The sequence below is a fragment of the Cervus canadensis genome, chromosome X (genome assembly GCF_019320065.1).
Source record: "Cervus canadensis isolate Bull #8, Minnesota chromosome X, ASM1932006v1, whole genome shotgun sequence".
NCBI lineage: Eukaryota > Metazoa > Chordata > Mammalia > Artiodactyla > Cervidae > Cervus > Cervus canadensis.
In genome coordinates, this window is record NC_057419.1 from 129,164,498 (window position 1) to 129,191,586 (window position 27,089).

Here is a 27,089-nt window from a genome sequence, read left to right on the forward strand (position 1 = left end):
CCTTTGTCTCTCTCACACCTAACCCAGAACTTGGGACTGAAGAGGCTGACAGCCCTTAGTATATTGAGAGAACAAGTAGAAGGGAAACAAGAAGATGGAGATTGATTTGCCTCCATGAGGACCGGGGAGTCCTGAGCAAATGGTTCTCTGAACAGTTTATGTGGAAAAAGAGAGAGAACTGCTGGGAAAATCCAGGGAGCAGCTGAGAAGGTGGAGCTTTGGAACACGGTGGGCCTTCTGAGAAGATCAGGAGGAAGGCGCCAGCCACAAGCTGGGTCCCCCACAATTCTGCCTGACCTCCCCCCCTCCCTACAGTCCATATTAGGCATCTTCATTTCATCAAACATAAAACCAAGTGTTAGCCTGTCACTTTCTGCACAGGGGACTTTGACCCCATCAGGGCTCACAAGGCAAGCAGGATTAGGCCCGGTCAGCATTTGAACTAAAAGCACATAAGATGAAGGACAAAGGTGGTATCCAAGTGGCACAGCTGACTGAGCAGAATATGCACTGTCTCTGGGTCAAGAGAGGCCCCAGCTGTTCAAACCGAGATGCTGAACTGGGCACAGAGCTTCATCCATTCCCTCCAGGGTGCCTCTCCCCTCTCTGGGTTCCTCATGTTCATAACCCACATCCTCAGCCCTGAGCCATATTTCCCCAGCCCTGCTCCTGCACTTCTCATCGCTTGCTGGACACTGCCGTTTGGCCGACACCTCTCCAGGTCACCTTGAAGTATGTATCAAACTGACCTCTCCCTCTCCTGAAACTGTCCTCCCAGGGTTCTCCATTTCAGTGTGGTCATTCCCCACTTACCCAGGCTGCAGACCCAGAAGTTGTCTCTCTTCCCCCTCCCCCAGTCAGCCTTGAACCCAGTTGGGTCTTCATTCCTAACACTCCCGTGTTGGTCTTTGTCACTGTCCCTTCCCTCCTCTGAGACCTTATCAGTTCATATGTCAACTACTGCAGTAATCTTCCAATTGATCTCAGGATTCATTCTAAAAATGATCATAAGCATTGGGCACTGATGTACCAACCAGGCACTGTGCTACATGCTGTATGCTCATTATTTCATTTTAATCCTGGCAACAGACCTGCCAGGTTGGTACTATTCTTATCAAGCCCATTTTACAGAGGAGAAAAGTGAGGCACTGAGAGGTTCTGTAGCCCGCCCAAGTCCACACACTCAGTAACTGAGTAATTTGCATCACCAGGATCAATATTCATTTCCGCCTCCTCCAGCCCAGCTTCTGCCAGATGAATTTTCTTAAGATCTGCCTGTGTCATGTCCATTATTGCCCTGAGAATAAAGGCTGGGCCGCTTGGCCCGGCAGGCCACCCTTACCAACTTCTCCACCCTCGTTGCACCGAGGCCCCCTCTATCAGGAGTTGCACAATCAGATGCTGGCAAGAACTTGGAGGTAACGGAAAAAAGAAAGTAGGGAAACCCGAATAACGTAACACTCACCTCCTAAAGAATAAGCTTGCAAATGCACTCTGAGCCGTCCTGGCTTTCAGAAGCATTCTGGAGAGCTAACTGCACTGTGCTTACAAAATGTGATCAGCATCTAAATACGAATCGCAGCACGGAAAAAAGTGGGCCAGTGGAGGCTACAGTGAGTTCCCCTTCTCCAAATGGTAGATGCCATTTAGAAATGTGGGCCCATTTTTCAAGGGAGCCTAAAATCCCGACTTTCTTGTGAGATCCCCCAATCTTTCGACGTTGGCAAATACAAGTTGTCAGATTTTGCCTGAGCTAAACAAAACAGGACTTTTTTTTTTTTTTTTAGGACTTTTTTTTAAACCTCTGCCTGTTCCAGCCTCCAGTTCAATCAAAATGATCTTAACCCCTCTCCTCCATCCCCCTGAAGAATAAGTGTATTTCACATTCCTGTCACCTCTGCCTGGAGCATCCACCTCCATCTCACCTGAGATGTGCCTCGTGGTGGCTGGCTCTTCTCAAGTTGTTTAGTCGCTAATTCATGTCCAACTCTTTTGTGACCCTATGGACTGTAGCCCACCAGGCTCTTTTTGCCCTTGGGATTTTCCAGGCAAGAACACTAGAGTGGGTTGCCATTTCCTACTCCAGGTGATATTCCGAACCCAGGGATCGAATCTGCATCTCCTGCATTGGCAGGTGGATTCTTTACTGCTGAGTCACCTGGGAAGCACTCTTTTGACTTAAAACAGCACATATCTGTTGATTTCATTTGATAAATGAGTTCACTTTCCTACCCCTCAAACAGCAGTCCTATTGTGATAGATCAAGACAGGTGTTTTGCCTCTGTAAAACCACAAATGAGGGTGTTCCAAACCACTTTGGAGGGCACTGGGGGGTAGGAAAATCCAAGTTAACTAAAAGTGTGCTCTGTCAACTACAGATGCTGTCTTCACTGTCACTACCCCCACCCCCAAGGGCATATTTTGTTCCAGAAGCTTTGTGGTTGAACAGCCCCTTTTAGTGGCTTCCCTGGTGGCTCAGATGGTAAAAAAAAAAAAAAAATCTGCCTGTGATAGTGGAGACCCAGGTTCGATCCCTGGGCTGGCAAGATCTCCTGGAGAAGGAAATGGCTACCCACTCCATCATTCTTAGGGCTTCCCTGGTGGTTCAGATGGTAAAGAATCTGCCTGCCAATGTAGGAGACCTGGGTTCAATTGCTGGGTGGGAAAAATCCCCTGGAGAAGAAAATGGCAACCCATCCCAGTATTCTTGCCTGGAGAATCCCATGGACAGAGGAACCTGACAGGCTACCATCCATGGGGTTGCAGATTCAGACACAACTGAGCAACTAACACTTTGATTTTCACTTTTCAACCCCTTTTAAATAATACACTTAGCCTGTGTGTACACTCTGGTCCAGCTGGTTTAGTTTCCATAGCATTTCTCCCCGTACCCCACCTTCTACCATCTCTCCACCATTGCTGCACGCCTCCACCCTTCCCTCCTGAAACTTTCTCTCACCTTCTCAAGAGGAAAGAGGTTCCCGGTTCTGACCGCCCATAGCTTCCTCTCTATAGCTTGCAGGCCCATGTCACATGCTTCCTTGTGTCATAATCTTCTGTGTTCATGATTCCTTCCAGACTGAGCTCCTTGCCTTTGAGACATGTGTCTTACACATCTGTTTGTCCCCATAGCACATAACCTCATATTGCAGGCACCTGATACTTGTTTTAAAATGAATAAAGTTCAGGGCTGGCTTCTGAGTTCCCACTGCCTTGTGAGTACAGAATTGAACCTCAGCTGCTGCTGGGTGAGCCCCAAGCCTGTGTGCTCATCCCTGCCCTGTGTGAAGGTAAGAACAGCCTGCCTTTTCCTGCCTGCTAACCTAGGGAAACCTCAGCTTTGTCCCCTGCCTCAAACTGCCTGCAATCCTTGCTCTGATAACGCACTATCTCCCACCCCCAGCCTTAGCTCTCCTGTTCTGTGTATTTCAGCTCCAACACCTGTCACCATTTCGAGATAAGTAAATATGCTAAAAGGACAGAGAAAAACAGTCTTGATGGACACCCTCTCTTCACAACAGCCTCCCACCACTTTGTGCTTGATGAATCAGCATTATAGTGTTTGTACTTGCATGTTGATTTCAGTAAACGTGATATGAAGGAACAGATCTAGATCTGGCATAAGGATGGGGACAAAATATGTCTGGAGGAGGTAACCACAGGGAAGTCTTCCCCCGGAAATAAGAAATGACAATAATGTGATAATAACTAACATTTATTCATCTTGTAATGTGGACCAGGCTGTGTATCATCCCATTCCATCCTCTTCATCCACCCTATTAAGTAAGTATAGTTAGTATCCCTAGTTTCTAGGTGAGGAAATGAGGCATGAGCCACAGAGAGGGTAAGTTACTTGCCCAGCATTCACTTAGCTACCAAGTGGCTCGGGGGCTAGGAAATCAGGTCTTTCCTTCAGGCCCATGCTTTATTCACCAGGGCTCCAGAGGCTTGTTCCTAGATGCTAAGTAATCAGTTAGGGTTTTTGTTTGTTTTTTTTTTTTAGTTCAAGATGACAGAGAATGAAATCTAATCTTGAGATTTGGGAACGCTGGGCCTCAGTTGGAAAAATAAAAAAAAAAAATAAACAGCACGCAAGCTCAGAAACGGGCACAAGAGTGGCTTTGGCCAAGGAATGGTTAACTCAGTTGGAAGGGGGAAAAAAATCTTTGGAAAACCAGGCGCCCTGGCTTTCTTTGGTCGCTGGCAGCCTGACAACGGAAGGCTTGAAGCCGGCAGATTGAAATGAGGAGCAGAGAACATTCAGCAGCCATGGACCTTTGGCCGCCTCAGACTGGCCATGCCGCTCAGACAGACTGGGAAGAAAACCTCAGCAGCTCACCAAGCCCATGGCAGAGCAGGTGCAAAGCCCCAGCATGAGAGAGTGTGGATTATTCTCATCACACCTGCCAGGAAGTGCTACATGTAAAGGTGTTCTGCCTAGTTCAGCATTTCTTGATTGACATGGCATCTAGTCTCAGGAGGATTAGAGTTCTGTTTCCTCAGCACAGCCAACTTACCCACTGGTCCAGAAATACAAACACTGCTGGGTTCTCAGCTCTCGGGGTCATGGGAGAGGATGGGAACGTTACCTTGAGTTCACTGCATCTTGCCATCATTTTGCTTTGGGGGCTGGGCCCTTTGGGAACTGACTGCTTCTGCCTCAGTCAGTAGCATTGCCTTGGCATTCTGGCGGGGGAGAGGGGGAGGACATTTTTCGGATCCTGGTAGAGGTCTGGACATCCCTCAGGCCAGGTGACTTTGTTTGAATATCATCATTAAGGTGTAAGGAAAGAAGTCTCCCCTTTGTTTTTTCCAAAGGTGTAGAGTGCCCTAAATACTTTAGGGATGGCAGTTGTTGATCATGGAAACAAGACTATCCCCTAGAGGGCAGGCATGGGGCGGGGGGTGGGGGGGTGGGGGGGGGGCAGGGGCTGCAGGGAGGAGCCTTCCTAATTCCACTCATTGTAAAATCACTCTGCCCTTTCCTCCTGACCTGCACTGTCTTGTTCCTTCCAAGAGATAAAGTCTGGGAATCGAAATGGCCAGCCTCTACTAAGCAGACTTCTTTGAGTTCCAGCTGGACAATAACAGCAGCTAAAACGGGAGCTCCCCTTCCCCCTGCCTCCAGGGTTGGGGTGAAGAGAGACAGGGAAGGGAGGGGAGTCCCAGGAAAGGCCCACAGCTGTGAGCACTCATCTGTAGGCCCCGCTGTCAGGGGGAGATGCACACTGGGGTTTGTGAATCCCTCTGCTGGCATCAAGCCAGCTTTAGAAATGCAGCACCAGTTTTTACCTCCTTTCCCTCACATAGATGTTATTCATTTGTTTTGGAGGTTTGTTTGTCTCTTTTTTTGTTGTTTGTTTTTGGCCACGCCATGTGGCATATGGAATCTTAGTTCCCCGACCAGGGATTGAAACCATGCCTCCTGAATTAGGAGTCTTAACCATTGGAACACCAGGGAAGTCCCTGTTCATTTGTTAGGGGAGGTGGTTGTTTGTTTTTTAATAATTTACTTGTTTTTGGCTGTGCTGGGTCTCCGTTGTTGCGTGGGCTTTTTTTTTCTTTAGTTGCAGCTCTCAGACTCCAGAGCACAGATTCAATAGTTGGGGGCGCACAGGCTTAGTTGCCCCACGGCATGTGGGATCCTCCTAGATCAAACCTGTGTCTCCTGCATTGGCAGACAGATTCTTTACCACTGAGCTACCAGGGAAGTTCCCCTGCTCATTTGCTTTTGATAGCTGTGTTTATCTTAAAGCTTTCATTGGCAGACTAGCTCTGTGGTCCAGAGTGTGGGCTTTAGATGCCAGCCCTGCCCCTTACTCCTTGTGTGAACTTGGGTAAACCACATCGCCTCTCTGAACCTCATCTTTCCTCCTCTGTAAAACATGGGGATCGCCAGTCCAGGTTGGATTCATGAGACAAGTGCTCGGGGCTGGTGCACTGGGATGACCCAGAGGGATGGGATGGGGAGGGAAGTGGGAGGGGGGTTCAGGATGGGGAACACATGTAAATCCATGGCTGATTCATGTCAGTGTATGGCAAAACCCACTACAATATTGTAAAGTAATTAGCCTCCAACTAATAAAAATAATTGGGAAAAAATTCAACATTTATAAAACTAAAAAAATAAATAAATTTTTAAAAATCTTAAAAAAAAAAAAAAAAACACGGGGAGAAGCCTAGTGCCTGGTTCATATTCCTGTGGAGAAGACTGAATGGGGTTAATGCAGACACAGAGCCAGACACATGATAAATACTCAATAAAGCTAAGGTACTATTTTTATTCTTGAAGCATCTCTTCAGAATCTACTCAGGCATCAAAGGCCTGATTAGAGCTACAAAAGCCAGGCCAGGTGTGTTTATGTGTTTTCTATGATCACTATAAACACACAAATGAGCTAGCATCACAAGACCTCAAAAGATCTTCCCATCTCTATAGATAATGGTGAGAAGTGATGGTAGTGGAGTGGATCATTCATTTGTTGGGTTAATTTAACAGGTGTTTACCCAGAGGCCACTGGGTGCAGCTACTGCATGTGTCTGTATATTCCCAGCCTGCTGAAAACTGGCATCTGCCAAATCTTTTCCTGCAAGCTTCCTACGCAGTCTCACTCCCTGTCAAGATGACACTGGGGACACCCCTGATGGTCCAGTGGTTAGGACTTGGTGCTTTCACTGCCAAGGGCCCAGGTTCAATCCCTGGTCAGGAAATTAGGATTCCACAAGCTGTGGGGTGTGGCCAAAAAATAAAAACAAAATTTTAGAAGGTAACACTAAAAGTTGGCTCTGCCCTGCACACACTCCCACGGCCTCCCTCCGCTGCTCCCATGCCTGCATCTCAATTGCTTTCTCGAGTCTGGTCCAGCTGCACTTTTGATTTCCCCACCTCCACCCCCAGCTGGTACATGGGAACTATTTCTCTTCTCTTCCCAAGCAAAATACTAGCCTGCTGTCCATTTCCTCGCTGTCCCCCCGTCATTGTGGGCTTTCCGAGTGGGTCATTATGGGGGATGGCTTGTAGGCCTGCCAAGCCGGGAGCAGCTGCCTATACCCGCTTGCATGGACACCGCCCCCCCCCACCCCCCGCCCAAGGAGCCAGGGTGTTTCTCAGCTGTATGAGGACAATTTGGGGGGACCTAGCTCTGCCAAGAGAAACTTGAGCCGTGTGGCTCACAAGACATAAAGGCCCTTTTACTTTAATACCATTGTTTTTTTTTTTTTGGCTTGTTTCACTCCTCGGGATTTGCTAACAAACAGAAGCCTCTTAGCCCAACTGCCTTCCACAAATATACATTCTCAGACAGCTTGGAAACTGGATGGTATGGTCTTCAGGTTGTGTCCTATATTACTGCAGAAGTTAGAAGTTGTTTCCAAATAACAAGTGAAAGGTTATGAGCTCCTGTTCGCGCCAACTAGCAGACTCTTTTCTTCTTTTTTTGTGTATTCTTTCCTCTGTCTCTCCTTTTAAATACTCTTTTTTTTTAATGAAGACTTTGGGTTTTTTAGAGCAGTTTTAGTTTACAGCAAAATGGAAAGATACAGAGATTTTCTACAGACCCTCTGCTTCCACACATGCACAGCCTCCCCCAGTATCAACATCCCCCACCAGAGTGGAACACTTGTTACAACTGATACCTACCGTGACACAACATAATCACCCAAAGTTCAAAGTTTACCTTAGGGTTCACTCTTGGTGTTGTCCATTCTATGGATTTATGCAAATGTATAATGACGTCAAATATCGTCTGTCTCTTTTCGTGGCTTGGTAACTCATACCTTTCTCAGTTTAATAATATTTCATTGCCTGATACTAGTTCATTTATCCATTCACACACTGAAGGACATCTTGTTGCTTCTAAGCTTTGGAAATGAAGAATAAAGCTGCTTTAAACAACTATGTGCAGGTTTTTGTGAGGGCATAGATTTTTAACCTCCTTTAAGTAAATAACCAATATCTAATCAGCACAATCGCTGGCTCTTATGCTATGAGTATATTTAGTTTTGTAAGAAACCACCAAACTGGCTTCCAGAGTGACTGTACCATTGTGCATGCCCACCAGTAATGAATGAGAGTTACTGTTGTCCCACATCCTCACCAGTATCTGTTGCCCTCGGTGTTCTGGATTGTGGCCATTCTAGTTAATATGTAGTGGTAATTGGGTTGTTTCTTATTGTTGAGTTTTAAGAGTTCTTTCTATGGTTTGGATAACGGTCCCTTATCAGATATGACTTTTGCCGATATTTTCTCCTAGCCTGTGGTTTATCTTCTTATTGTCTTGATTAATGCTCTTTTACAATTAACATTCTACCTTTTGCATAGGGAACATATGCATTTGAAACAAAATTCAAGAGGCACAAATAGTGTCCATTAAAAAGTTAGTGTTCCCCAACCTTTGTCCCTTGGCCCCTTCAGTTCTCTGCAGAGAAAACCCTATTGTTTCCAGTTTTTTACCTAGTCATTCCAAAGATGGTCTATCCAAAGATATACATAAACATGCATATTTATATTCTTTTTGTTTTTAGAAAATCAGCAGCATGCATATATCTCTTCTACACTGTTTTTTTTTCCACCTAAAATGTATCTTGGAGATGGCACCTTATCAGTCCAGATTTAACTGCCACATACTTTTAAATGGTGACATAGTGTTCCATAGTATGATGTACTATCTCTTTGATAGACATTCAGATCATTTCCAGTTTGCTGCTGTTATTAACAATGCCGCAACAAAAATCCTTGTAACATACATCATTTCCCACATGGGCAAATGTATCTGTAGGATAGATTCCTAGAATTAGGATTGCTCTAATCAAGGGAATATGAATTTACATCTTCACAAGTATTATTTAATTATTTCAGTACTCATGGAAAGAATAAAAAACCTAAAACATTGCCTCTGGTAGAAGACCTCTGGGGAGTTTATCACAGAAACAATCAAGCACATTGCTTTGAAGTGTTTACCTATCATTTCCATTGACTGCAAATCCAATCCTTCTTTCCTTCAATATGTATTAAGCACATTCTGGGCACTGAGCATATTGGTAGCCTTTGGGAACAAAACCATAAACAAGATGGACATAGTCACTGCCCTCATGGTATTTAGTCTATGAGGTATGGGGGGTGGGGAGACATGAAAGAAATAATTATACACTGAAAGTGAAAATGTTAGTTGCTCAGTCATGTCTAACTCTTTGCAACCCCATGAACTGTAGCTCTCCAGGCTCCTCTGTCTATTGGATTCTCCGGGCAAGAATACTGGAATGGGTTGCCATTTCCTTCTCCAAGGGATCTTCCCAACTCAGGGATCGGACCCAGGTCTCCCACATTGCAGGCAGATTCTTTACCGTCTGAGCCACCAGGGAAGCACTATACACTAGATCATTACAAACTGCATCACATGCCATGAAAGAGAAGTACCAGGTGACCAAAAGTGTTTACTGGGCTCCTGACTTAGGCTGGAGATCTGGGAAGACTTCCCTGCAGAAGTAATGTTTAGTCTCATCGGTGAGAAAGACTTAGCTAGGCAAAGGGAAGCACAGATTTGAAGTCCTAGGGGCAGGAAGGAGTGTGGAGTAGGACCAGCAGCATGGATTAGAGGAGCAAGAAAGAGCCTTCAAGGTCATTTAGTTCCAGCCTCCTTAACCTGACATGTGAGGAAAGGAAGGTTCAAGGAATTCAAGAACTTGGTCAAGGCGATGCAAATGGTGGCAGAGCCAGATCTAGGACTCAGCTTTCTCAAGTGATGTCTGCTGTAGAACACTGCATGTCCATTCTGGCAGATCTGAACTTGACACTACAGGATAGTCACCTGGGTTTGTATGGAGGGAGAATTTAAGTTCAGGGCCTTGTGGCTAATAACCTGATATGCTTTGTATCTCTTTACTAGTAAGATACAGTTTGGGCAAATGGCAGTCTAGCATTCTAGGCTCCTGGGTTGGTTTAGTCTTCAGTATACTTGTCTCTTCTCCAAGCTTTGGGAGGTTTTTTGGGTTTTGTTGTTGTTGTTGTTTGGGTATTTTGGGGGGCTTTTTAGGTTTGGGGGGGTTTCTGTTTTGGCCATGCCGCACAACTTGTGGCATCTTAGTTCCCCAACCAGGGACCGAACCTGAGCTCTTGGCAGTGAAATCACAGAGTCCTAACCACTGGATTGCCAGGGAATTCCCTCTTCTCCAAGCTGAAATACTCTATAGTAATGATAATGGTCGTTACTATTTGTCAAATGCTGTTCTAAGCACTTTACATGTATTTCATTTAATCTTGACAACAATCCTATAAGATAGGCATTATTATTATTATCCCATTTTACAGATGAGGAAATTGAGGCTCGGGTAGGTCAAGGCATTTGCTCAAAGTCCCAGGGTTAGTGAGTGGCAAACTGAGGTCTCAATCTAAGCAGTCTGGCCTCAGTGCCCATGTGCTCTCACTGCCCAGGCACTCTCACTATCAGCAGCAGGGGGGTGGGCTCAGGTCTTAGCCTTAGCTGCTGTGTGCTATGAAGGGCCCACGCCAGTGAAACTCAGCCTGTCTGCCTATCAGACTCATGTGGGGAGTTTGCCAAAAATGCTAATGTCCACACCTCACCCCAAGTCAGTTAAATCAGTCTCCAGGGGTGATCCCAATCATTGATGGTTTTGAAAAGCTTCCATGTTTAGTCTAATATGTAGCTAAAGGTTGAGAAGCATGGCTATATGGCCATACCATTCCTTCTTTCTCTGGGGATATCTTAGTCCGAGCTGCTGTAACAGAAATACTATAGATTAGGTGACTTGACAAGCACTTATGTCTCACGGTTCTAGAGACTGGGAAGTCCAAGATCAAGGTGCCAGCAGATTTGGTATCTGGTGAGAAGCCACTTCCTGGTTTGCAAATAGCCAGTTTCTTGCTGTCTTCTCCCATGGTGGAGTGAGAGGCATTATTTCTCTTGTGTGTCCCCTTATAAGAGCACTAATCCCATTGATGAGGGCTCCACCCTCATAACCTAATCACCTGCCACCTCTAAATACCATCACAGTAGGGATTAGGGATCCAACATATGAACTTTGGGGACACACAGACATTCAGTCCAGGGGGCAACCAGCAATATGATTTTGCTTTTGCAATCTGGGTGTCTATTTGTTTTTTTTTTTTTTAATTAAAAAAGTTTTTATTTTGTATTGGAGTAGAGCTGATTAATGATATTGTGATAGTTTCAGGTGCACACCAAAGGGACTCAGCCATACATGTACATGTATCCATTCTCCCCCAAACTCCTCTCTCATCAAAGCTGCCACATAATATTGAGCAGAGTTCCATATACTATACAATAGGACATTGTTGGTTATCCATTTTCTGGGTATCTGTTTAGTGTGACCCTTGTAGAGGCATTTATTCATACCACACCATGAGCAAACTCCAGGAGATAGTGAAGGACAGGGAAGCTTGGCACACTGCAGTCCATAGGGTCACAAAGAGCCGGACACGACCGAGTGACTCAACACCACCACCATGAGCTCCAGTCCTAGCATAAAGAATTCATTCAGCGTGTGTGCTGTGGCACCCACATTCAAGGTTGATATGTGGTAACAGGTTTGCAGAGGGCTGAGGTAGTAATCTAACTGGAAATAGTGTAGCTTAGTGGGGTAGAGCTTCAATCTGACCCAGATTCAAGTTGATACTTGTTTCAAGCAGTCTGATTTTGAAAATTTCTCTTTTCTTGGGCTCCATTTTGCCATCCATAAAACAGGGTTAGTAAGATAATACTGCCTATTTCATGAGGCTTCTGTGAAGATTAAATGAGCTAGTCCATGTCAAGTGCTCAGTGTAATGCCTGACACCTATAACTCTGTAAATATTGGCCATTGTTTTATTTCCTGGCCATACATGTGGCTTATTTGAGCCTGGTCACAGGTAAACAGTTGTATTGGAGAAAGCTACTAGCGACACTGACATTGAGGGGAATTTTGTTTGACATTTGATTAGTGCCTGGTATGTGCAATGAAGGGTATTAGACCCTGAAGAGCTGGGACAGTGAGGACTGCCTAGTGTCTGATCCCATGAGCTTGCTGACTGCCAGCCCAGAGATTGCATCCAGATAACTTATACCAGGTAGCCTGACCCACAGCAGAGGTCTAACTAGTACCTAAGGGAGCACAAAACAGGAAAAGAAAAGACTGGAGATGTTTCAGTTCAAGTCCAAAGGTGGACTGCAGGCAGAATTCACTGTTTTTCAGGGCACCTCGATCAGTCTTTTTCCCTCTAAAGGCCTTCAACTAATTAGATGAGGTCTGCCCACATTATGAAGGGTAATTTGCTTTACCCAAAAGCCTAGTGATTTTTTTTAATTGAAGTACAGTTGATTTACAATGTTGTGTTAGTTTCAGCTGTACAGCAAAGTGATTCAGTTATACACACACACACACACACACATATTTATATTATTTTTCAGATTCTTTTTTATTATAGGTTATTACAAAATATTGAGTATAGTTCTCTGTGCTATGCAGTAGGTCTTTGTTGTTTATTTTATATACAGTAGTGTGTATATATTAATCCCAAACTCCTAATTTATCAAATTAACAAAGTCTAGTGACTTAAATGTTAATCACATCTACAAAATACCTTTACAGTAACATCCCAACTGGTATTTAACCAAATATCTGGGTATTGACCATGGCCTAGCCAAGTTGACACATGAAGCAAACCCATCATGGGGTGATATTGGGAAATGATGCTGGGAAGATAGGTGGGGGCCAAATTGTAGAGAGTATTGAATTCTGTTAAGTTTTCTTTGGAAGACACTCCTTCTGGAAGTTTTCCTTTGGAAAATTGGGGGTTGGTGAAGGTTTTGAAGCAAAGCAATGACAGTATCTGATGAGTTTTGAGTGGTATACATGAGGGGTGAAGAGAACTTAAGGGTAACTCCAATTTGGGGCCTGAGCAAAGAGGTCAAAATACATATACAGTTTGTGGTGTTTATTAGACATTTAACTGGAGAGATGTCAAGTAGATAGTCGGTTACATGATCCTCTGGCTCAAAGGAGAGAGGGGGCCAGAGGAGAACAGGAAGAAGGCCAGTGCAGTTGAAGTGTAGTGGCACAAGATGAAACTGAAAATATGTACTGGGGCAGGTCATGCAGAGCCTGAGCCTTCGCGTCATGTGTTCAGCCATCCCCTACCAGCTCAAGAGAGCTGATTATTTAATTGCAGCAAATTTGGGTGCTGGTTGACCTCACAGTTGGTAGCCTGCAATCTGCCATGGTGGGAGTATTTACAACATTGAAATGAAGAAATGCTACAACTCAGGGCTTCCTCCACCCACAGAACCAGTTGTTAAATATTTATTACAATATTACCACTACAGCTTACAGACAGCAGTGAAAATTTTATATTTATTCTCAGTGGCTTTAATAAAGTCATTAAAATATTTTAAGCAGGTGAGTAAAATGATTTGATTTTTTTTAAATCACTCTGGCTGCTCTATAGAGACAGAAGGCAAGAAGTCTCAAACTTTTTCTGTCCCAAAGAGACTACTAAGGATGCTGCTGCAATAGTCCATTGCAATAGTCCACACTGAAGGTGGAGTGAAGGAAAGACATCTGAAAGATTGTTAGGGTCCCAAGATTGACCATAGATGGCCCCTGATTCATCACAAATTAACTATAACTGAACCTGTTATATAATTCATGTAACTTGGTTAGTGTTTTTTTTATTTTAGTGGTGGTAAGGGACCCCAGGTTGCAAAATTATTACCTTGACTCATGACTGGGGGCTTTTTGCTTTTACTGGAAACCAGCAGAAGATAAATCAATAATATTATCTCATAACAGAATAAGAATCAATTCCTACATGAGCACAATCTCCTCTTTTTAATATTTCAATCTTCCAGTAGCAGGAGGTGCTTCAAACCTTGCAATTAGGCTGATTCTTTCTAAGGGAAAGGAGGCTTTAATATCTCTTTGACTGCAGTTCTTTCTCAATGGGGTAGGAAGGAAAAGAGGCCATGTCGGAACAGTGCTAAGATGAACACTTTAAAGACATTGGCCAAAGACCCCTGACCATTTTTGGCTCCTATAACTCTAGGCTGGCGACTCAGTTTGTTCATTTCACATTCCTTTTCTCATACTCTGGTCTGTGCTTGGTTGTTATTATACCTCAAGGGGAAGGCCTAACCCCAAAGTTCACCCTTTGCCTTGATGGAGAACAGAAATCCCTTTCCTACAGAGCTGAAATTCTAGTTGGGGGTAGGAGCAACCAATAAAGAAAATAATTATACCAACTATGAAAGAGCAAGGAAAGGAGACAGGCCTGGCCATAATCAGTTCAGCAGGGTAATCGTGACAGATGCCAGAATGGGTGGGTAGAGTGGGGAGGTAGGAAGAAAGGAAGTGGAGTCAGCCAGAGTAGACAGCTATTTCAAGAAGTGCAGATGGAAAGGGAAAGACATGTCCATCCACAGCTAGATGGATAAGCAAATTATGATACATCTGCACAATGGAATACGACTCAGCAGTTAAAAAAAAAAAAACTATTGATGAACACAACATGGATGACTCTTAAAGGCATCATGCTGAGTGAAAGAAGCCCATCTCAAAACAGTTACAAGCTCTATGTTTCCATTTATACAACATTCTCAGGGAGCAAAACTATAGGAACAGAACAGATCAGTGGTTGCCCTGGGTTACGGTGGGGGTGACTGTGATCATAAAGGAGCAGGAAAATTCTGGGGGCTAATGGAGCAGTTCTATATCCTGATTACAGGGGTGGTCACACAGATCTACACATGTGCGTGCATGTATGCTCAGTCCTCAGTCGTGTCTGACTCTTCCAACCTCATGGACTGTAGCCTACCAGGCTCCTCTCTCCATGGAATTTACCAGGCAAGAATATTGGAGTGGGTTGCCATTTCCTCCTCCAGGGGATCTGACTCAGGGATTGAACCTGCGTCTCCTGCACTGACACGCAGATTCTTTATCACTGAGCCACCAGGGAAGCCCATCTATACATGTGTCTATACTCATGTAACTAACTACACCCAAACAAGGTAATTTTACTGTATGTTACTTGGGGAACGCGAGATTGGGCAGAGTCTAAAAGACAAAGATTGGAGGAAGGAGTTTTTTCATATGGGAGGGACTTGAGTTTATTCATTTGCTAAGGGAGGAAATCAGGTCTCTTGAGAAAGGTGGCCAAAAAGAATTCAAAGGTGTAAGATCCAGGGCACCAGTGGGAAGGAAAGATGATCTGTTTTCCCCACAAACTGTGGCACAACACAAACTCCGTGTGGGACGGAGGACATGGTGTGGTGTGCAGGGCGTTGTGTGTGGTGAGGTTGGGAAGAGCCACTGGGAGGAATGGGAAATGATGCTTCCAGAGCTCGCCCTGCAGTATGATGGCCCACAGAGGCTAGAGACCTCAAAGCCTCACTGGTGCCGATCTGTCATTTTGTGGATTCGTGTTCAGCAGCTTGGTGCAGAGAAGAGGTTGGTGGGGAGAGGGGATGGAGATCAGCTGAAGGACGAAGGGCAAGGATTTTAAGACAAGGAACAAAAAGAAGGGCTGGGAGGACAAGAAAAGGAGGACCCTGAAGCCAACAGGGAACTAATAGCATGGGAGACAAGGGAGAGGGCATGTGACTAGATCAGTTAGTGATCCAACTGATTATGGTTAATAGGCATCGGAGAGCGGGGGAGCAGGATGGATGAGGACACTGGTCCAAGCAGTTCTGAAGTGGAGACAGAGGACTCATAGGTCAGGTTAGGGGTTTCACTGATATTTAGAATACGTTGTACAGAATAGTCATAGCAGGACTTCCCCAGTGGTTCAGATGGTAAATAATCTGCCTGCAGTGCATGAGACAGGTGTTCAATCCCTGGGTTGGGAAGATCCCCTGGAAAAGGAAATGGCAACCCACTCCAGTATTTTTGCCTGGAGAATTCCATGGACAGAGGAGCCCAGCAAGCTATAGTCCATAAGGCTGTAGAGATTTGGACAAGACTGAGCAACTAACACTTTCACTTTCAGCTCATATTTATTGATCCTTTCCATGTGCCTGACACCAGTACTTTGCATGCACATCTCATTCATTCTCACAGCAGATACTATTCCTATTTTCTAAATAAGGAAAGTGAGGCTTGACAAGATTAGATGAGTTACTCAGGGTCACATGACCAGTAAGTGGAGCAGCCATGGACTAGAACCCAACTTGTTTGACTCCAGGGTTTATGCTTCTCTGACTCATACTCCATTGCTTCTCCCACATGGAAAAGCTTGATTCCATCATAATAAAATGCTATATTGACCTCAACTAGACATCTCAGAAATGAACCAAAGTAGGTGCATAGCTTGATGTAAATGTGTCATCATTTCTGAAAGCCAGCTATAAAGGGCTGTCCCCCTCACACTGGATGAGTGGTGTCAATTCTGCCTGTAGATGGTATATTGAAAAGTTCTTTCATTTGATCATAAAATTATTTTGTTAAGGGACAAAAAATTACTTTCAGAGATGGGGCATTTTGGTGGTCAGCCAGAATGGTACTGGGAGTGGTGATGAAATCCATGGGGTAACCAAAGGAGTGGGCGGTCAAAGGGGTGTCAAGGTGAGGATCACCGATGCCTATGTCTAGAAACAAGGTATGAGATGGGATGACTGTAGATGCTAAAGTTCCCTATGATGGTGGTGAGTGTGGAAGAGGGGGAGCTACTAGGTGTCACAGGCCTCAGTGAGTGTAGAAGAGTGGCCAGGAGGCCAGCAACTGAAAACAGCAACGAGTGTGGTTTAGTGCCACCAGCCCCAGCTGAGAGCTTTTGACATGAGAGTGGCCAGAGTCTGGGAACAGAAAGCAGGAGCTGGAAGAATGCCCTTCCCTCTGCTACCCATCCCAGGACATCTGTGAGGTGGGGAAATGAGCAGCCCCCACTTGAGGGCTTCACAGAGGAGGGATCAGTTAAGACAAGGAAACAGAAGGCATTTAAAAAAGATTAAAGTCTCTGTTACAACCCATTTAATGTAAAACAGTATCCTTGGCAGCTTGCAGCTGTTTGTGAGTATAGCATATGTGTTAAATCCTTATAGCTAATAAAGAAGACAAATGAAAATGAAAAAAAAAAAAGATTAAAAGCCTGAGAGGTGTCTACCATGTCCAGAGGGTATAGATTGAGAGGCAGTGGTAAGTATGAAGTGGAGTCAGTCCAGAATAGCTGCTTCCTTCCAAGAACAATAGCCCCAAACATGTGAATAGGGTGTCATGGCTTTCCTGCACACTAATACTCATTCTAAGCCTACAGAAAAGATAGAGTCCTGTGGCGGCCATTCTTCATCATCATCTTGGCCAGGACATTGAATCTTGAGACCTTGGCTGCTTGACAAAACCATTATTTCCCAGTGACTAAATCACCTCATCCCATCTTCTCTTTCCTACCAGGCTCAGAGCCCCTACCTTCCCCATGGTGGAGGAGTGGATGTCCATTTCTCAGGAGCAGTGGACTGCTTCCGGCAGATAGTGAAAGCCCAAGGGGTCCTGGGGCTCTGGAATGGATTGGCAGCCAACCTACTGAAGGTGAGAGGAATGGTCAGTCTCCCACTTGTCCGCCTCTGCCACTGCCACCCTTTTCTACACCTTTACCACTCCCTCTAGTTTGCCTGGAAACACCTCCTCTAGCACAGAGCCTGTGAATGCAGGCTGGCTGTCAGCCCTGAAGAGTGGGGAACCCTGTGCAGTGTTGGGGCATCTGATACCCCATCCCAGAGGAGCTAAGCATTTAGTGTCAAGCTTCCCAACAGGGAGGTTCATAGACTCCTAAAAGGACTGTAACGCCCTATCCTAAAATTGTATGAAAAAATGTGTCCATATGGGCATCTGTGCGTCTCTCTGGGGAAGGGATCCGTAACTTTTACCATTTTCCAAAAGAACTCCATGACTTAAAAAAAAAAATGGTTAAGAACTGTGGACTAACCTTGCACTAGTTGGCATAGAAATGATTCTAATCAAGACAAGATTATGTTAGGAATTTCCCAGCTGTCCAGTGGTTAGGACTGAGCATTTTCACTTCTGAGTTCAATCCTTGGTCAGGGAACTAAGATCCCACAAACCATGCATGGCATGGCCACAAAAAGGCAAGTGTATGTTGACAGGCAGTGTTAGATTGTCTACATGCATATCAACCCACACCCAGGCTTCCCCGGGGCAGGCCTTTCAATGGCTCTGCCACTCCTCTCCCTAATCCTCACTGGGCTGGCTTGCATTTTTCCATCTTCCCTGATTCCAAAAAGAATGACCATGTTGTATTGTCTACAGCCTTTATCTCAGTTTACCCTGATCCAAATTGATTGCAGATGCATTGATGTTTTAAGATTTTCACATGATTTTCATTTTTTTTCTCTACAGATAGTTCCATATTTTGGAGTTATGTTTGGCACCTTTGAGTTCTGCAAGAGAATCTGTCTTTACCAAAATGGTTACATCATGTCTCCTCTGAGCTATAAATTGACCCCAGGGGTGGATCAGAGTTTAAAGCCCCAGGAGTTACGGGAATTAAATAAGTTCTTCAAAACTGGACAACTAAAGTCTAAAAAACCAACTCTTTAAAACTGAATGGAACTAGAGGTGCACTGATTGAAGGCGTGTTGCAATCAGAGAGGAATGGAGCCTCAGAATTGTGCACGCATGGAGTGACGAGAGGGTGCTCCTGTCTGCTGCTCTTGGGAATGAGAAGTTTTGGCCACACCTGAGCTCCAGAGTGATGGCCCTGTGAACACCTGCACCACCGTGATTTTATAACAAAAACTAGCAGTAATGAAATGTACAGTTTACACTCTGGATATAAATAGTCACTCAGTCGTGTCCAACTCTTTGCGACCCCATGGACTGCAGCACGCCAGGCTTCCCTGTCCATCACCAACTCCCAGAGCTTGCTCAAACTCATGGCCATCAAGTCGGTGATGCCATCCAGCCATCTCATCCTCTGTCATCCCCTTCTCCTGTCACCTTCAGTCTTTCCCAGCATCAGGTCTTTGCATCAGGTGGCCAAAGTATTGGAACTTCAGCTTCAACATCAGTCCTTCCAATGAATATCCAGGACTCATTCTCTTTAGGATTGACTGGTTTGATCTCCTTGCAGTCCAAGGGACTCTCAAGAGTCTTCTCCAACACCACAGTTCAAAAGCATCAAATAGTCAGTGTATGCAACACCAAAGAAAGGGCCTGGCCATGACCCCTCAGAGCAACGTGCTGTTGAAGTGACTGGGCAGACAGCATGCTGGAGCTCCGCCACAGGCTCACAGCTTACACTAACCCATGGCAGCCTAGTTTCACCCAGATTCACTTGAGACTTCCCGATCCAGTCATTCTAGAACTCACAATCCTGGCTGTCTTCAGAGTGCACACACTATGATGTAAATTATGCCTTACCAGAAACTAAATGAAAACATTTAACACTTAAAAGTTACCACCGTCATAGTAGATCCAGCCTTCTTTATTTAAATTTGAAGCCTTCTTGTGTTTCTAGAAGGTAGTTTATACCATGACTGCTTTGTTATGCCCTAGAAGACCTTCTTTCAGTTAGTCATGTATAGTTCAAATGTCCTGAATTCTCTGCCTTTTTAACTTGCTTTGCAAGCCTACCCAGAAAATAAATTATTTAGTCAACTTATTCTCACAGCATGTCCCAGTTGCCTAGAAAGGATCAAACAGAACATTTGACACACACACAGACCCACAATGTAGCTAAAAAAGCACTTTGGGCTAATCATGTCTACTAGATTTTTTTTAAATCAAATTTTGGGCTTATTCCACCTTGGGGATTCTATGTCAAGTTTATGTAATTGTATCTTTTGAATAGCCTATCTATGCATTAAAAAGCAATATCTAATATTAAGTTGTTAATTTATACACACACAGAAAGACTTTCAGTATGTTGGAAGTATTTTTCCCTATTAAATTTATTTTCCAAAGGAAAATTATGTGTTGGTCATTTATTACTAATTTGAGTTAGAAAACTATTGCTATATATATACTGGCCAAAATCTTTAAACTCTCAAAATCTTTAAACTTGTCCTATTGAAATATATCAAAATAACTCATTTTTCCAGCCACTGAGGCAGACTGTGTTCTATGGAGAAGAGAAGTTAATACACACAAGAAAATCTCATCTGTAGTCCAATCAGTTAGGGTTTCAGTTCAGTTCAGTCACTCAGTTTTGTCCGACTCAGTTAATTGCGACCCCATGGACTGCAGCTTGCCAGGCGTCCCTGTTCATCACCAACTCCCAGAGCTTGCTCAAACTCATGTCTGTCGAGTCAGTGATGCCATCCAACCATCTCCTCCTCTGTCATCCCCTTCTGCCTTCAGTCTTTCCCAGATCAGGGTCTTTTCCAAGAAATCAGTTCTTCGCATCAGGTGAGTTTAGAGGTGACAAGTGAGTTTAACAGATTCTTAACCGAGAGTGAATAGTTGATGTTAGTTACTCTTGATTTTCCTTGAGGTGAACAACTTTTTAAAAACTTCTGAAAGCTGTAAAGAAATATTTTTAAAACTCTAGTACTGTTCCTAAAACAAATTTCCAACTTCTTGTATTTTCCCAGAGGTATGACGGAAACGTTCTGCTTTTCTGCTTTAGTGTTTGCAATGGGCACCACCAAACTGGGCTAAGTACTTTAGGAGGATTATAAAGATATGTGATGCAATATTGACCCAGGAGTAACTTCTAGTCTTCAGCAACAAAACATACCTACACATATGAAATGACTATAATTACAAAGCAAATACAAGCAAGGGCATGATAATATAGCAGCAACCATTAACAAGATTACCAAGGGGCTCCATAATTGATTCATTTAGTGAAATCAGTGATTTAAAGTATATAAAAAAAATGAGTCTTTTTTTATATGGTGGTGGTGGTTTAGTCACTAAGTTGTGTCTGACTCTGCGACCCCATGGGCTGTAGCCTGGCCAGGCTCCTCTGTCCATGGGATTTCCCAGGTAAGAATACTGGAGTGGGTTGCCATTTCCTTCTCCAGGGGATCTTCCTGACCCAGGGATCTAACTCAAGTCTCCTGCAATAGTTATTATTTATTTGGCTGCTCCAGGTCTTAGTTGTGATATGTGGGATCTTCGATCTTTGTTGCAGCATGTGGCATCTTTAGTTGCTCCAAGCAAATGCTTAGCTGCAGCATGTGGGATCTAGTTCCCTGACCAAGGTCAAACCTGAGCCCCCTGCATTGGGAGCTCAGAGTCTTAGCCACTAGACCACCAGGGAAGTCCTGGGAAGGAATGAGTCTTACATTACATTTTGAAGGAAATGAAAGGATAATAGTTGGTGAAGAATAGGTTGAGGGGAGAGTATGTTGCAGGCTGAAGGTAGCATATGTGGTATCACAGAGGTGGAAGGAAGCAAAAGGTATCTGCAACAGAGTGCAAGGACTGGCTTTGTGCATTCGTTCAATGACAGCTTGCCCTCTGGGCATCATGGCACACCAGGCAGCTAAGGTCCTTGCCCATGTTCTAGTGAGGGGGGCAGTCAAAAAACTAATCAACAAGTGAGGTATAGACTGTAATGTTATGAGGGGGATAAACAGGGTGCTTTATTAGATAATTACATGGGAGGTAAGGGAAGTATTTTTAATCAAGGAGCCAGAGAAAGCCACTATGAGAGGTGATATTTGAAATGAGACCTGAAAAATAAAAATGAATCAACCACATAAGGAACTAGAGAGAAGAGCATTCTTGGCAGGGAGAACGGAAGGTGCAACAGTGGTACTGGTAGTGGGAAAGGCTGGATGAATGACAAAGAAGTGAGCACAGCCAGTGTGGTGAGTGAGAACGGATGAGATGTGGTTGGACAGAGGGCCAGGTCATATGTGGCCACTTGGGCCATAGTAAAATGTTTAATTCTAAAATAAATGAGTAAAATGAGATTAATTCTAAGTGCAGCAGGGAGTCATTGAAGGCTTTTATGCACAGATGATGCTATATAATTAATTTTCATTTTTGAAATATCCCTCTGGTTGCTATGTGGATAATAGATGGGAAGGAAGCAAGGCTGTGAGCAGGAAAACCAGTTAAGAGGCTACTACAAAGTCCAAGTAAGAAATGATGACCTTTGGGGTATTCCCTGGAAGTCCAGTAGTTAAGACTTGGTGCTTTCACTGCCATGGGCCCAGGTTCAATCCCTGGTCCAGGAACTAAGATCCTGCAAGTGACACAGCCAAAAACAAAAAATAAAAAAATTTAAGTGATGGCTTGGACTAGAAAGGTGGCAATAAGGATGAGAGGAGTGAATAGGTTCAAGACAGATTTTGCAGTTTGGGATCAGCAGGATGTGCTGAGCAACTGAATGTAGGGAATAAAAGAAAGAATTCAAGGATGGCACCTAGGTTTTTCACTTTTGACTTATTAAAAAGGTAGATAATGTTGCCATTTGCTAAGGTGGGGAAGACTGGTGGGGGCCCAAGTTTTGGTGGAGAAGGAATTAAAAGTTCTGTTTTGGACATGTTAAATTTGAAATGCCCATGAGACATCCGAGTAGGGAAGTCAAGTAGGCAGTTGGCTGGACCATAGGCTTTTCATGTAATTGTCCAAAACAGTTGTGGTAGACAGAATAATGAATCCCCCATCAAGGGTGTCCATACCCTAATACCTAAGAACCTGTAAATATTTACCTTACACAGTAAAAGGGACTTACATGATTAAGGATAAGGATATTCAGACGGAAAAAATTATCATAGTTTATCAGGCTTCCCAGGTGGCGCTAGTGGTTAAAAAAAAAAAAAAAAAACCGACATGATCCCTGGAGAGGAAATGGCAACCACGCTCCGTAATTCTTGCTTTCCTGGAAATCCCAATGGAACAGGATGAGGCCTGGTGGGCTACAGTCCATGGGGTCGCAAAAAGTCAAAAATGACTGAAGCGACTTAGCACTTAGCATCCGGGTAGGCCCAGATAAAATGAAAGAGGAAGGTGGAAGAGAGACTCCAGGTTGCAAAATGAGGCAGAAGAAATGGGGCACAAGAAGGACTTGGCTGACTTTGAATACAAAGATGCCCAAGAGCCAGGAAATGGAGATTTCAATCCTACAACCACAAGGAATTGAATTCAGCCAATAACTTGAATGAGCCAGGAAATGGACTTTCCCCTAGAGCCTTCAGAAAGCATTGCAATCTTGCCAGACACCTTGATTTAAGCCAGGTAAGACCTGTGTGAGACTTCTGACCTCTATAACTGTTAAGATAATAAATTTGTGTTGCTTAAGCCACTGACTTTGCAGTAATTTGTTACAGCAGCAATAGAAAACTAATATACCAGAACATTATTGATAATTATGTCAGGATACAAAGCATACCTGGGCTGTCCTGGCCAAACAGGACAAGTCTGGAGCTCAGGCGGGAGTGGTGGCTGGAAGTAGAAATTTGGGTGTGGTCAGCAGATAGATGGCATGTGAAGCCAAGAGACTGAATGAGACAACCAAGGGAGTAGATGGGAAGAAACTCCTGGGGGAGGAGGTGTGTGTGCTAAGTCACTCCAGTCATGTCCCACTTTTTTTTTGCAACCCCATGGACTATAGCCCACCAGGTTCTTCTATCCATAGGATTCTCCAGGCAAGAATACTGGAGTGGGTTGCCATGCCCTCCTCCAGGAGATCTTCGTGACCCAGGGACCGAACCCACAACTCTTAAGTCTCCTGCATTGGCAGGCAAGTTATTTACCACTAGCACCACCTGGGAAGCCCTGGAGGAGAGGGAAGCAACAAGAAATGACACTGAGGAGATATTAGCTAAGGAAAGGCCTCGAGATGTGGAGGAGCTGGAACTCTTGTACTCTGCTATTGGTACAATCATTTTGAAAACAGTCTGGAAATTCCTCAACTGGTTTAACATGGGTTAACCATATGACCTAGCAATTCCACTCCTAGGTATCTACCCCAGAGAAATGAAAACATATGTCCATACAAAAACTTGTACAGGAATGTTTATAGCAGTATCATTCATAATAGGCAAAAAGTGGAAATGACCCAAATGTCTATCAACTGATGAATGGCTAAACAAAATGTTATATAGCCATACAATGGAGCTACTTAGCAATATAAAGGAACTGACTATTGACACACACACAAAACACATGGGTGAATCTCAAGGTGTATATATATATATATATATATATATACACACACACACATATATATTAAGTGAGAGAAGCCAGATGCCCCCATCCCCAAAAGAATGGTATCACACTATATGATTCCATTCATATGAAATTCTAGGAAATGCAAACTGATCTATAGTGATAGAAAGATTAGTGGTTGCTTGGGGAGGGATTACAATGGGGCTCTAGAAAAACTGTGGTGATGGATAGGTTCACCATCTTAGCTGCAGTGATAATTTCATAGGTGTTTATGTGTGTTAAAAGTTTTAAATATGTAAGTTTCATTGCATATAATTATACCTCAATAAGATTGATATTTTGTTTTATCTGAAGCAGTTATCCAGGGCTGGAATATATCAAACACTTTCTAAGTCTGTTCAGAGGGGCCAAAAACAAAGCCCTTGGGTGAGGTGGAGGGGCTTCAAATGCTAAGCTGCAGAGTTCAGAATTGATCCACTAAGTAAAAGAGAGTCACTGGTTTCTTGAGCAACATAGGTGATGTGATGAAAACTGGATGTGAACAAGATTGTTCAAGAAGCTGAAATAGAAATGAGAGATTAAAGACAGGAAGACTGGCCAGCAAATGAGGAGAACTGTTTTCTCCTCCACGATCACACTGGTTTGGTGGTTTGGTTTTTTGTTGTTTGTTTGTTTTTGGCCTCAAGCTTGCAGGATATTAGTTCCCCAACCAGGGATTGAATCTGGGGCCTTGGCAGTCAGACTTCCAAGTCCTAACCACTGGACTGCCAGGGAATTCCCAAGTAGCTCATGTTTTAGAAAGTTGTTTCTTGTTCAGTTGAAGCCTACCTTCATGACACTTCTACCAGCTATTGATTCTACACAGGATGTCTAATTCTCTTCCATCTGACAGTCCTTCAGTTAGGAAGAGAATCATGATGGCCCTCCTTCACCTGAAGCTCTTTCCCAGTTAAATTTCTCTTACTCATTCAGCCGTTTCTCATATGACATGACTTGAACACACTTCACTTTCCTGACTGTCTTTTTTAAACATGTCCCAATTTGTTAACATCCTCTTAAAATGGCATCCAGAAGTGAGTACAAAGCTCTATGGGCCAACAGCAGAGGCCCAAATGGGACTGAAAGTCCCCTGATCTGTTCATGACCATCATCTTGACCCATCTCAAGACTCATTAGCATTTTTTGGCATTGCCAACTTACAGTCAACTAAGACCCTCAGGTCTTTTTCACACATGCTCTAGCTCCTTATCCTTAAATGTCCTGCACTAAACAGAACATTAGAAACCTTTACTGTGGTCCTTCCCATTTTATAAGCCTCAGTTTATTCTGGACTTTAGCCCTTCTGACTCAGTTCCTAGAGATTTGTGATACTCTTTGGTCTTTGTCCTTGGAAGTCTAGCCTTCATTCTGCCACCTATATATGTACTTTAAAAATTTGAGCTCATCAGAGAAGAATCTGGAAGGACAGCTTAATTTACTAGATATCTCTCCTTTCTTAATTTCTCATTGGAATTTTTGCAAATTGTATGGATCTGAATTTTATCTTTGGAATCTTTCACCCTCCTGAGCTATCTTTCTATTTGGAGTTTGACCAAGAGATCATATTTATCTTTTCTTTGATCCTTTTGACTTTAAAAAAACACACACACACACACTCTCACACTCACACAGGTTAGTTAACCTATCTGACTATGCCCAGCATTCCTTTGTTTAACAGATCCAGACCAGTCAGTCTTGGTCTGTTTCCCTAAGATTCTTGTCACTTTCACTTTACAATGAGATCTTCCTTACTTATTATCAGGATTAAGCCTAGTTTAGCAATTTACCTCATTGCTTCTTCAGTTTTCTGAGAACTATAATTATCAGCAAGAGAGTATTTATCAGTGTGTTGCTATCAGAATAATGAAACTTGTAGCAGATACTCAGATGGTTTTTGTCTCTGATCAACATTTCTCCCCAAGATGATGACTTCATGAAGTACTATTCATAGCTTTTATCTATATGGGCAGTCTCTTGTATGCTTCCACAATGACAATCACTTTCATTTCTCCCTTTCATTTTCATGGAATGCTTTTCACCCTCCTACCAATGAATTACTGGCTATACTTTCTTGATATATTACTACTCTGCTCTCCTATATGGTTATCTCTCTGAACCAGGTTTACCCTTCTTTTTACTGATGCCAGTCAGAAGTCCCATTCTACCAAGTTTGAACAATACCTATAAAATTGTCTTTTCTTGCTTGATTAACATTTTACATTCACTTTATTACTCATACAGTGGGTGTGTGAGTACATAGATAACTGAGGCATTAAGTATCATTTCTGACCTTCTTCCTTGTTTTTTCTGAGACAGTAGGCACTGCCTTAGCTCTGTTTTCTCTTCCTTAATTTTATGTGTATTCTATACAACTTCCAGAAATATAGTAGTTACTAAGAGCTCCCACTATGTCTCAATGAAGGCATTTCTTTTGAATGAATTGACTAGTCTATATCATTATCAACATCATCATCATTATCATTGACATTAGTCCCTGTTTGCCTGGACTCTTGCTCCTGGTTTCTTTTCTTTTTCCTCTTTTTTTTTCTTTTGACTTTTTAATTTTTTTAACTTTCAGAAATAAAAATGTTGCCCACAAAAAAAAAAAAAACACCAGTATAAAGAATTTCCATGTATCCTGCACTCAGCTTCTTCAAATGGTAACATCTTACATAACCGTTGTAACTAAAAATACTATTGGTAGAATATTATTAACTAATCTACAGATTATGTATCCAAATCTCACCAATAGTACCACCATTTCCTTTTTCTTGTCCAGGATCCAATCCAGGATCACACATTGTATTAACCTGTCTTTCTCCTTAGTCTCCTTTAATCTGTGACAGTTCCTTAGTCTTTCTTTTTTTTTCATGACCTTGACACTTTTGAGAACATCCAACTCCTTGAAGTATACCTGGTCATAGGCAACCAGGAGAGCTCCAGCTCACAGTGGATTCAGC

General features: G+C 43.5%; 1 protein-coding gene and 1 non-coding gene across 2 annotated transcripts in view; both read left to right on the plus strand.

The window, feature by feature from the left end:
• The window catches only part of SLC25A43 (solute carrier family 25 member 43), a 41,657-nt gene extending 21,731 nt beyond the window's left edge, over positions 1-19,926 (plus strand). Inside the window, exons 4-5 of the mRNA XM_043459299.1 lie at positions 17,398-17,532; positions 18,361-19,926. Coding sequence (XP_043315234.1) covers positions 17,398-17,532; positions 18,361-18,561 — 336 coding nt within the window. The 3' untranslated portion in view covers positions 18,562-19,926. The remainder of the gene's footprint in view (positions 1-17,397; positions 17,533-18,360) is intronic.
• TRNAE-UUC lies at positions 6,639-6,711 on the plus strand. The gene has a single exon. It is a non-coding gene; the product is annotated as a tRNA-Glu (tRNA).
• Positions 19,927-27,089: the final 7,163 nt, after the last annotated feature.